The 12,586-nt window shown below is 44.5% G+C and overlaps 1 protein-coding gene across 1 annotated transcript in view; it reads left to right on the top strand.

Moving 5' to 3' along the window:
* The first annotated feature begins 4,059 nt into the window (after window positions 1–4,059).
* The window catches only part of LOC114636358 (NACHT, LRR and PYD domains-containing protein 5-like), a 21,947-nt gene continuing 13,420 nt past the window's right edge, over window positions 4,060–12,586 (top strand). The window contains exons 1-5 of the mRNA XM_028784489.1: window positions 4,060–4,864; window positions 4,955–5,642; window positions 7,952–8,119; window positions 10,442–10,606; window positions 12,246–12,416. Coding sequence (XP_028640322.1) covers window positions 4,060–4,864; window positions 4,955–5,642; window positions 7,952–8,119; window positions 10,442–10,606; window positions 12,246–12,416 — 1,997 coding nt within the window. The remainder of the gene's footprint in view (window positions 4,865–4,954; window positions 5,643–7,951; window positions 8,120–10,441; window positions 10,607–12,245; window positions 12,417–12,586) is intronic.

Raw genomic sequence — 12,586 nt, 5'->3', positions numbered from 1 at the left:
ATATCTTTAAAATTGAGAGTCACTGAGAGAGACATGAAAAGTCAGCCTATATCCACACATGTATGTTCACACAAATATGCCCCTGAACCTGCCCTCAGGCATGTACCCACAGAGAGCCCTGACAACCAAGCAGAGGGACATGCTCCTACAGAGAAGTGACTGTAAATGCTGATGACTTCCTCAGGAGCCTCTGCCAAATCTCTAATGCAATTTTAAGTGTCTTTATCTTACACATGTGGCTGCAGCCTCAAGACTTCATGAGCACAACATCTGTTAGCATGTTCAGAAGACAGTGGTTCACAGCTCTCCTCCCCCATCCTCTGTTCCCCAAGGGAGGGGTGAATTCATACACATGGTATCTCTGCTTTGAACAGAAAGCAAAATCCTGTTGTTGTTTGGGTTTTTTCTCCTTTTTCCAGAAGACTTACTAGCTGAGGAACAAGATGCAGTGACAAAGACAGGTAAACAAGTTGACGAAATTCTTATTTGTGGTCAATCTTATCTGTGGGAGACTGGTTGAAAGCAAAATATGGCATTCACATAGGAGTGTGGTGTCCTGGCTTCACTAGTGTCTTTGTCTGAAGCTTCCCTGTGAGCCCTGGGATAAACAACAGAGACTGAGCCATGTGGCTCAGTGCAATCTCTGTTGGGTCAGTTTATGAAAATTTCAAATAACCCATAAATCCAGCAAACCAGGAGCACAAGCCCAAGATTATTTGACTAGTTCTAAACCCAGCTGAGAGTAGTTAACCACGCCAATCAAATTTAGAGATGTTATTAGGTTTCAGATTAACATACAATGAGAATTTGGTTCTTTTTCTTTAATGGTTGTATTATACTAGATTACATGTAACAAGTTTCCCTTTAATATTTCCAAACAACTATCTTCACCTCTACCTTGATTTATGGTCAGCCAATATGTTTGATCAGGTTGCTTACATGAGCCTGGGAGAAAGTTTATTTACAGAGGCATGGGCACCTTACCAGTGGATACACCACTGAAGGAAGTCTCACTTCCCCAGCAACCATTAACTGCTGATAGGTCCTCAGGCAGGGGAAGATGCTCATGTATTCCAAACTCTTTATGTAGTTGAGAATGGTCTTGAACACTTAATCCTCCTGAGTGGTAGAATTGCAGGTGTGTGTGTGTGTAAACACATCCTGTTTATATAGTGCTAAGGGTTTCACAGCAAGGCAAGTGACTCTATCCACTGATCCACCTCCCCAGACCCACTGTGTCATTGCTCACGTAGTTTCTTGTAATCTGCCATCCTCTCCTACGTCCAGCCTCTGCCCTCCAGCCTATACCCCACCTTCTGCTCTCGTGGCACGTATATTGTCACCCCCTTTCCTTCTCTCCTCCACTACTTAAGATCTCTCCTCCCCTTCTCCAAGGTCTCTTTCTACTTTGTGTGTGTGTGTGTGTGTGTGTGTGTGTGTGTGTGTGTGTGTGTATGTGTATACAGAATCTAGGAGAAAACTTGCAGTATTTATCTGAGTCCGGTATATCTTACCTAACAGCAATTTCCAGTTCTGTGAATTTTACTGAATAAATAGAATTCCATTAGTAAAGGCAGATGGTGGTGACTCACACCTTCAATCCCGGCACTCAGGAGGCAGAGGCAGGTTGATCTCTGAGTTTGAGGCCAGCCTGGTCTACAGAGAAACTTCCAGGACAGCCAAAGCTACACAGAGGAGAATCGCCGACTTAGAAAAAAGAATCCATTGTAAATATCACTATTTTTTTCATTCCTTGTGTTGCCTTGTAATATTCCATAGTTAATCCCAGCACTCAAGAGGCAAAGGAAAGTGGATCTTTGTAAGTCTCAGGCCAGTCATGTCTGCATAGTGAAAAATAAGTAAATATATTCATTGTGAAGCTGGAGAGATGGCACAATGGTTAGAGCACTTGCTGCTCTTGCAGAGGTCTGGGATGCAATTCACAGCACTCATGTGGCAGCTTGCAACCATCTGTAACTCCAGCTCCCAGCAATTTGAGGCTACCTCTGACCTTTTCAGACACCAGGCATGCATATGATATACATACATATGTTGAAAACACACCTACACATAAACATTTTTAATCTTAAAAAAAAAGCCCTAATGCATTGCATGAGCAAGCTGCACTCTCTCAGTTCTCCCACTGGTGGGATTTTTCTTTTGCTCATTCTTCTTTGTTAGCAGTTAATCCAGCTGTGAGCATGTGATGCCCACTGAGGCACTGATTAAAAGCCGTGATGGGACTTGGATGAGATACTTACATTGTACACTTAGTAGAACTGAGGATCTGACCAGCTCAGACCAGAGAGTCCAAGCTGCATCCCACTTTACCTCAAGGGCTTGATGGGAGGCAATGCTGGGAGTCGTGACTCTAGACCTGTAGGTCACGATCCCTTTGGCGGTCAACCCTTTCACAGGGGCCACACATCAGATACCCTAAGTATCAGATTTTTATATTGTGACTTATAAAGGTAGCAAAAGTATAGTTAAGAAGTAGCAGTAACTGCCTGGGGATTACCACAACATGGGGTACTGTATTAAAGGGTCACAGCATTGGAAAGGTTGAGAACCACTGCTTTAAACTGCAGGCAGGGCCTGTACACCAGCAAACACATGCTGACCCTGTGTGAGTTATACCATCATTATTCAGCCCATATTGAAAAACTGAGATTTTGCAGTAGCCTCTAAATTAGAATCCATGCTTTTTTTTGGAGGAGTAAGGCTTCAAGACAGTGTTTCTGTCCTGGAACCAGCTCTGTAGACCAGGCTGGCCTCAAACTCAGAGATCCACCTGCCTCTGCCTCTAAGTGCTAGGATTAAAGTTGGGCATCACCTCTGCCTGACTGGAATCCATACTATTAAATATAAATATCGATGGCGTTTTGAGCCACTCACTATGGACCAGGCACTATGGTGCACATAGTATAATTGTCACATCACCTGTTCAATAACTACCTTGTTAAAGGAATTAATAGCTGTCATCATCATGGTTTCTATTACTACGACAAAACACCATGACCAAGAAGTAAGTTGGGGAGGGGAGAAGAATTTGACAGTCTGAAGCATGAGTGTAATAATTAAGTCTGTAGGTGGAGGGGGGGAAGCCAGGAAGTCTTAGGTCCAACTGCAGGCTGCCTTCTGACTCTGCAAGCAATCCTAAATCCGTTAGCATGGCTAATGTTCAATATAATGATACTGTATTGGTCTAATTCAGTAAGGAAAGATTAAGATGTAGGTGAAGAGCTTGTCTTGCATGTATGAGGGCCTGGGTTAGGACCCCAGAATAATGGAAGTTGGGTATGATGGCAGTGTGCTTATAGTCACAGCAATGGCTGGTAATCCCAGATGTGATGGAAAGGCAAACCTCTACCCCTCGCTGGCCAAAGATAGCCCAGTCTACTTGGATCTCATGAGAAATACATAGCTCAGAAGAAGCTAGACTGAATGATGGATGTTTCTGAGTTGGTAGAGTGTCTTCTAACATGCATAAAGCCATGGGCTTCAGTCCTCAGTGCAACATAAAGCTAAGCATGGTGGTGCATACCTGTAATCTCAGGAGTTGGGACATGGGAAGATCAGAAGTTCAAAGTCACTGTTATCTACATAGCAAAGTTGAGGTCAGTTTGAGTTCCAAGACTCTTCTCTCAAAACAGGTAATGAAGTAGCAAGAACACTGTACATAGCTATCTGACTTAAAACCAAGGAGAGAGTATGTGTTAACACAAATTTGTATGTGTTCAGTACACCATGTTTTGATTCACTATAGATATAGTAGTAGTCAATTAAAGGCAATTGGCATATTAATCACCTTAAACTTCCATCATTTCTTTAAATCCATTCAGATTTCCTCCCATCTATTTTGAGATATTTTAAGCCATTGTTAATTATACTCATGGTGCAGATATACAGGTTTTATTAAAAATAAGACTTTGTTCACATTTTGTTTTTCATCTGTCCCCTTATCTGACTTCATTTCATGGAGGTAACTTACAAGACTACAAGGCCCACGTGATAGCTAAATTCAACACAAGTGTGGATCTACAGTATGACAGCCCAGAGATGAAAGTATTGTCTGATGCTTTTACGCCATACCAGAAAACCTTCAGGCCTCACACCACTATCCTACATGGAAGACCAGGAGTTGGAAAATCAGCCTTGGCCAAAAGTATTGTTCTGGGCTGGGCACAGGATAAACTCTACCAAGACATGTCCTATGTCATCTTCTTCTCTGCTGAAGAAATAAAGTGGACAGAGAAGAGCAGTTTGGCACAGCTGATTGCCAAGGAGTGGCCAGACTCCTGGGCTCCAGTGACAAAGATCATGTCCCAACCAGAAAGACTCTTGTTTGTCATAGATGGTTTTGAAAATATGGACTCCGTCTTCCAAGATGATGATGATATGACTCTCTCCAGAGACTGGAAGGATGAACAGCCCATATACATCCTGATGTACAGCCTCCTGAGGAAGGCCCTTCTACCCGAGTCCTTTCTCATCATTACCACCAGCAACACAGGCTTAGAAAAACTCAAGTCGATGGTGGTGTCCCCCCTTTATATACTGGTTGAAGGACTGTCTGCATCAAAGAGATCTCAGCTGGTCCTCGATAATTTCTCTGATGACTACCAGAGAATGCAAGTCTTTCATTCCGTGATAGAAAATCATCAGCTATTTAACCAATGCCAGGCCCCCTCCATGTGCTTACTGGTCTGTGAAGCTCTACAGCTGCAGAAGAAGCTGGGAAAAGAATGCACCCTACCCTGCCAGACTCTCACCGGTTTGTATGCCACCTTGATGTTCCACCAGCTCACCTTGAGAGGGCCTTCCCAGGGCACTCTCGGTCGGAAAGAGCAAATGACTTTAGCAGGTTTGTGCAGGATGGCAGTTAAGGGAGTGCGGTCCACCTTGAGAGGGTCTTCCCAGGGCACTCTCAGTCTGGAAGAGGAAATTATTCTAGTGGGTTTGTGCAGGATGGCAGCTGAGGGAATGTGGACCATGAGGTCAGTGTTCTATGATGATGACCTGAAGAACTACAGCATAAAGGAGTCTGAGATCTCGGCCCTCTTTCACAAGAACATTCTTCTTCAGGTTGGCCACAGCAGTGAGCAGGGTTATATTTTCTTACACCTCAGCCTGCAGGATTTCTTTGCTGCCTTATATTATGTTTTAGAAGAGCTGGGGGAATGGAATTTGCATTTTCCCTTCATTAAAAACCAACAGAGCATCATGGAGGTGAAGACAACCAACAACATTCACCTCGGGATGAAGCGTTTCTTATTTGGTCTCATGAACAAGGATATCTTGAAGACTCTGGAGGTTCTGTTTGGATGTCCCGTGAACCCGACTGTTAAGCAGAAGCTCCAACACTGGGTCTCTCTGATAGGTCAGCAGGTCAATGACACCAGCCCGATGGATACCCTAGATGCCTTCTACTATCTCTTTGAGTCTCAGGATGAAGAGTTTGTTCACGTAGCTCTCAACAGCTTCCAAGAAGTGTGGCTTCTGATTAACCAGAAGATGGACTTGACGGTATCTTCCTACTGTCTCCAGCAATGTCAGAACTTGAAGGCAATCCGGGTGGATATCAGAGACCTCGTCTCAGAGGATAATAATCTCGAGCTGTGCCCTCTTGTTTCTCTCCAGAAGTGAGTATTGGATGATTTTTTTTATCCAAAGCCAGTTAGTAATTTTTGTATGATACTATGCTTAAACGTGACTTTGGAAATATTTGGAATACTAGATGGTGCTTAAAGGATGATTCACTTACTAAGGAGACCTGAACTGAGTCCTGTTTGTCATTATCTAGTGGAAAAGCCCTTTTAAAACCTAGTACCATGCTGGAGATACAGCTCAGCTAGTAGACACATTTCAGCCAGTAGAGTGTTTGCCTAGCATGAGTGAAGCCTGAGGTTCAATCCCAGCACTACATAGACTGGGTACATACCTGCAAGCCCAGAACTCCAGGTGGCAGAGGTGTCAAGCTAGGTTCCACCACGAAGCCTATTAGAAAAGCCAAATAAATAATAAAATGCAAAAAAGGAGATTCATTCAATGAGGTCACGTTGGAAAGAGGGACAGAGTTCAAAGGTCAGTTAGGTCTATCTTGACTCTCCTCCCCATAGCCTAACTTTTGGATCCTGAAGTGAAGTTAAAATAGAAGTTCAAGGGCATGAGTACCTTAAGTAGTTCTGAGCAAAGTGCATGAGCCCTGCCCACCATTGACCTATCATCTGGCCTCCTGTCTCTCCAGCAAGGTGGTCTGCTCTGTGTGTGGAATTGATTTCTGGGAGATAAGTTTCCTTCCAGCTGGCACCAGGCTCCAGCCTTTCCCTTCTTTCTGAGGGAGATTACTGGAGATTGGTAACAGCTTTGGGGTCCATCATTTCTAAAATCTGATAGCCAGAATGATGGACAGATTAACAGACAAAGGTATCTAGGCAGAGAAGGGGGTCAGTGATTACGAGCATGCGCTGCTGTTCCAGAGGGCCAGAGTGTGGTTCTCAGCACCCAGTGGAGTGTCTCACACCACCTACACCTCCATGTCCTGGAGCTCCAGCGCCCTCTTCTGGCCTCCACAGGCACCTGCATTTTTGTGTAAGTAGTCACAGGCACATGACATGCAATACACATAAATAAAAATTAAACATTTTTATAGTATACCTTCTCTGTAAGCTGGTTACAGAGAAAGGATCAGATGTTTAAGTTTTAAGACCATTTAGCAGATTTTAAGTATCTCTGTAACACATTAATATCATCATTATGTGTTAAACCGTAATGTGCAGATCTAAGTTTGTTCCTTTTGATTGTGATTTTTGTAGTCTTTGATCAACTTCCCTTTCCTCTCCTCCCAGTCTCTGGTGACTTCACCATTCCACTATCCACTTCTGAAGAATCTTGTTTTTTTTTAAAAAAAAAAAAACACAAGGTTTCATTTAGTGTTTGTATGTGTGTGTCTGTGTGTCTGTCTCTGTGTGCATGTCTGTCTGTGTCTTCTGTGTGTGTGTACATGTCATGACATGCATGGGGGTCAGAGAACAACTAGCAGTAATAGATCTTTCCACCACAGAGGTCTCCGGGTTTGATCTCAGATACTCGGACCTCGCAGCAAAGTCTCACATCACATAGTGTCCTCCTCATGGGAGCTGTCATGGGGTCATGTTTTCAGTCATCTACTTCCACGTGTATTCTAACATCCTCCAAGATCACTTGCAGCTGAGGGAGAACAAGAAGTCAGAGCTGGAGTCTCATGTCAAGGATCCTGTAACCTTCCTCTTGCCACTACTAGGAATTAGCCGCACATCTCTTAACCATATACTTGGCTTTTCCTGTACTGTTTTTGTTCAAGTAGTTGCCATAACTAACAAGAAGTGGTAAATTCTAATCCAAGATGTAGATGGAATGACCATAGTCTCTCCAGAGTAAAACTAAAATCCAAGCTAAAGAGATGGCTCAGTAGTTAAGAGGCACTTACTGTCCTTCCAGAGGACCTGGATTTGGTTCCTAGCATCACTTTGGGTGGCTCATAGTTGCCTACAACTCCTGCTCCAGGGAGATTTGACGCCGCCCTCTGGGCTCCATGAGCACATATACAGAGATAGAGGCATGAAGATGACACACACACAGTTACACAATTTTAAAAATACAATCTTTTTCAGTGCCATACAACATAGCCAAACCGTTTTACCATTACAGTGAGCTAGAATTTAAGTCAACAGGTAGCCAGGAGGACTGAAGGCTCCTCTGATTGAAGTATCAAAGGTGGCTGACTGTAGAATTGGGCCTGTAGAGCACTCACCAGGTAGCATCCACTGAACTGACTTTAATTCTTCACCTGTCCCGTATTCCCTTACAGTCCAGCCTCTCTCCTGTGGCTGGCCTTGCTGTGACAGTCACTCATGTTCAGATCTACCTGTTCAATCCTATTTTCTCCCACTTTGCCCCCTCACTGACACAGGAAACTAGGTAAGCCCCTCACAGAGTGTTGGGAAAAATTCTGCTCTGTGCTCAGCACCCACCCAAACTTGAAGGAGCTGGACTTGGGCAACAGCATCTTGAACAAATGGGCCATGGAGACCCTGTGCCTCAAGCTGGGGAATTCATCCTGCAGTATTCAGAAGCTGACGTAAGTGCCACCCAGCCTGGGGCAGCCTTTCCCCGTGGCTTCTCCCGCCACGACAAGGTTCTTCTATGAACCCTGAGGAGAGATGCGTTCTGAGAGGATAAATGCTGTAAAGATCTCTTGCATGAACCAAGTCCCTAGAAGCATGGGATGGGAGTTGACCAAAAGACCTTATAAAAAAAAAAGGTATATATGTTTGAGGCAGGCTTAATTACTGTGGAATCTGAAGTATAAGTAGGAATTGGTTAGTAAGGGGAGAATATGAGAGGAGGACTTTGAGGCCAATAGAGTAACAGGTAATTGGTCGAGGTGTATGATTTATGTCGTTCTTTGATCACACTTTAATAACTCTAAAACTGTACAAATGTGAGAACAGCTAATGGCTAAATGCAATCAGGGTAGCTAACAGCGGTCAGTCTGGGAAGAAGCGGACCTTAATCCCCTTTAGAAGAGGCAGTTTTGATGGAAGAAGAGCAGAATTTACAGGAACAATACCATGTAGAGAGATCTGAACATGATGGGGCCTTTAAAATGAAGAGGTTTCCCTTTAAACACTGGGAAGCAGCTTTATTAAGAGAGAGGATGAGGCAGAGGGATGGCTCGGTGGTTAAGAGCATCAGCTGCTCTTGCAGAAGACTCAGGCACTGTTCCCAGCACCCACACGGTAGCTCATAGCCTCTCTAACTCCAGCTCCAGGGAATCCAGTTTCCTCTAGCAACCTCCATGGGCCCTGGCACATATGTGGTGAATGTACAGTCACGCAGGTGCACACACATACCCATTAATGAGAGAGGATGCTCAAGTCATCACAAGAGGGATGTTGGGGTTGAGTCAGAAGGAACTTCTTCAGAAGGAGCCCTTCGTTAACACATCTCAGCAAATCCCTCTGAGAAGTGTCTCTGGACCAAATCCCCAGAACAAAGGAGACACAATGCCCAGACCCAAAGTCTGGATTTTAGGAGTTATGAGAAGTTTCCCATCACATGGTTTAGTTCATCATAGCCTATGTGACAAGGATCATCAAGGACCCAGTTGAGAGCCGTCAAGTCCCAGCACAGATCACTTAACTCTGTCCCAGCGAGAGCTGCAGGGAGGTGGCATGGCCTGTTTGCTTCAGGCTGTGGGATCTGACCTGTTGTAAGAAACACTGCCTCTTAGAGGCAGCCTCGTGTTGTCACAGTAACACAAATCTGAGCCTGCTACAGATGCCAGGTATCTTGGGGAGGGAGGATAAATCCCAGCTCTACTTTAGACAAAAAGCTCACTCTTTAACTTGCCCTCTCAAGCCAGGGGAAATCCCACGTGACCTCCAGCTTGGTGCTGGTCAAGATCTCAGTTGCTAATGCGTGCATTGAGTTCCTGCCCTGACATCCCGAGATGACAGACTACAAGCTGTAGTTACGGTGTTTTATCACACCAATAGAAATCCCAACTGAGACAATGACTAAAAGCTACATGGGGAGAAAGAGTTGTTTGGTTGGTTGTGTTTTTTTTTTTTTTCATGACTCTTGGGCCATAACTGCATCAAACTGAAGCAGAAGTCATGGAGGAATGCTCCTTAACTGGCTTGTTCTCCATTGCATGCTCAGTCTGTTATACACCCAGGACTACCTGCCCAGGAGTGGCACTGCCCACAATGCTCTGGTCCCTCATACATTGATCATTACCCAAAAAGAATGCCCTACAGTTGTGCCTAGAGGACAATTTGATTAAGGCATTTTCTCAATTGGAGGTCCTCTTCCCCAGAGTCTAGCTTTATCACTTGGGAAGTAGTGGCAGGTGGACCTGAAGTCCAAGGTCATTAGCTTCTTGCAGAAGACGAGAGTAGGGTTCCTAGCCTGTAACTCTAGCTCTCATGAGCTAGTGCCCTCTGCTGGCCTCCATGGGTACCTGAACGCACATGCCCACAAAAACCTTTAAGAATGTTTTTAAAAAGTTGTTCAGCATCATCCTCAGCTACATAGTGAAGTTGAGACCAGCTTAGGATAAATTTAGAGCCCATCTCAGAAAAGTAAAACTTAACTGACAGGAGTGTTGGCACAGGGCTGCAGTCCCAGCACCTGAGTGACAGAAGAATTTCACACAGCATAGACTCAGAAACGAGCTGTGTGCAGAGAGATACAGCTTTGAGAACTAGCTAGATGGGTAAGGCAGAGTGTTATTGATTAAATGTGATTAATAATTAAATGAACAGTTTAATATGACTATTCTTTCTCTCTCTCTCTCTCTCTCTCTCTCTCTCTCTCTCTCTCTCTCCTCCTCTTCCTCCTCCCTCCCTCCCTCCCTCCCTCCCTCCCCCTCCCCACCTCACCTCCACTTCTGCAGGTTTAAGAGTGCAGAGATACTGTCTGGCCTGCAATATCTCTGGTTGGTCGTTAGCAATCCGAACTTAAAATACCTCAATCTAGGGAGCACTCCCATGAAGGACGATGACATGAAGTTAGCCTGTGATGCGTTGAAACATCCAAGGTGCTCCCTGGAGACTCTGAGGTGAATGTGTGACTTTTTTACTTTAAAATTTGGAATCATTTCCAGGAAGTTGGTAAAACTACAGCAACTTGTGTGTGGTAAAACCCTCTGGGGATCACATATCGGGATATCCTGCAGATTGGGTACTTACATTATGATTCATTCATAACAGTAGAAAATTTACAGTTATGAGGTGGCGACAAAATAACTTTATGGTTGGTGATCACCACAACATGGGGAAGTGTATTAAAAGGTTACAGCATTAGGAAGGTTGAGAACCACCGCTCCTAGGGGGTTAGAGACGGAGAAGCTCTGGAGGCGGGGGCAAGAGTGATTTGGCAATGCTAGGGTAGGAATGGGAGACAGGAATAAGGAATGGGCTACATGCCAGAAAATTGAGAATTCCAAACGGTAGATTTTAAAATATAAGTATTGCATCCATGATTATAAAAATCCAGTGTTTTGTAAACATTAAAAACAGGACCAGTGTGGTGGCCCGAGGTATAAAGGAGTTTGCCACCAAACCTGATGACCTGAGTTTAATTCCCAGATCCCATATGGTAGAGAGAGGTGGGGATTCCATAAAGTTGTCCTTTGACCACATGCCCATTATGACACATGTGTGTGCACACATACACATTAAGAAATTTAAAAGCAGTGTTGGGGAGTGGTGGCGCACACCTTTAATCCCAGCACTTGGGAGGCAGAGGAAAGAGGATTTCTGAGTTTGAGGCCAGCCTGGTCTATAGAGTGAGTTCCAGGACAGCCAGGGCTACACAGAGAAACCCTGTCTCGAAGAAGAAGAAAAAGAAATTTAAAAATGATTAGAAACAAGTATATACCTATAACCTAACACTGTGGTTGCTGAGTCATGGGGATGACAAGTTTGAAGCCAACATGCTTTTGTCTAGCAAGTTCCTGTCTTCAGAAAAAGTGGTAAGGGGTAGAAAAGCTCAGCTGGCCGAGGGCTCATAGAACATACAAGAAGTGCAGGGTTTAGTCCCCATAGGTGCACAAGCCCAAGTACAGCACTCAAACCTGTAATCCCAGTGCTTCAGAGGTAGAGGCAGGAGGAATGGATCAGCCTCAGCTATTCAGCAATTTGGAAGCTAACCTGGGCTAACACAGGGCCTTGTCTCAAAAAGGAGGTCACGGTTAACCTCAGGCACTTTTTTTTGAATGGTTAGAAAACTATGGTGAACTTTCTCAATGAGAACTGACACAGGACATCTTGTGAACTGTTTCCCATCAAGACATGCTAAGGAGTTGACACTTTTGTTTTGTTTTTGTTTTTAATTAGATTTAACTTTGTGTGCACATGTAGCATGTGTGTGGTCAGAGAACAACTCGGGAGCAATTCATTCTCTCCTCGTACCATATGGGTCCTGGTATCATACTCAGGTTTTCGGTATTGACGGTGAGCACCTTTATCCACTGAGAACTTGCCAGCCCCATGAGTTTTTTCCCATTTCAGCAAATATAGATGGTATATTACATCTATGGGGGTATGGTGTGCTGGTTGACAGTGTTTGACAGGCTACTATGAGGAAGAGAGAAAGAAGAGAAACTGAGCCGTCTCCCCCAGTTCCTAAGGAGCTAAATGAAGAGAGGGTTACTCAAGAGGGACAAGAACATAATCTTGTGCTGCCTCTCTCTCCAGGTTGGATGCCTGTGAGTTAACCCTCGCTGGTTACGAGATGATCTCCACCTTCCTCCTTTCAACCACCAGCCTAAAGTGTCTCAGCCTGGCCAGAAATAAGGTGGGAGTAAATACTATGATATCCCTCAGGGACGCCTTGAGGAGCTCCAAGTGTTCACTGAAGATGCTGATGTGAGTCTCCCTTCTCACTCCATGACTGTTACGTGTGAGATGCCCCAGAGATGGGTGGGACTGGTGAACGTCCTGGTGTTGGGGCATACGAGAAAGCCCATTCATTCAATCATTCAATCAGCCCTTCTGTTAAGGAAGTCTTAGTGGGTGTCAGCCAAAGACCTCTGTCC

Source organism: Grammomys surdaster, unplaced genomic scaffold (genome assembly GCF_004785775.1).
Source record: "Grammomys surdaster isolate TR1022 unplaced genomic scaffold, NIH_TR_1.0 123614, whole genome shotgun sequence".
Taxonomy (NCBI): domain Eukaryota; kingdom Metazoa; phylum Chordata; class Mammalia; order Rodentia; family Muridae; genus Grammomys; species Grammomys surdaster.
This window is presented reverse-complemented; position numbering and strand designations above follow the sequence as displayed.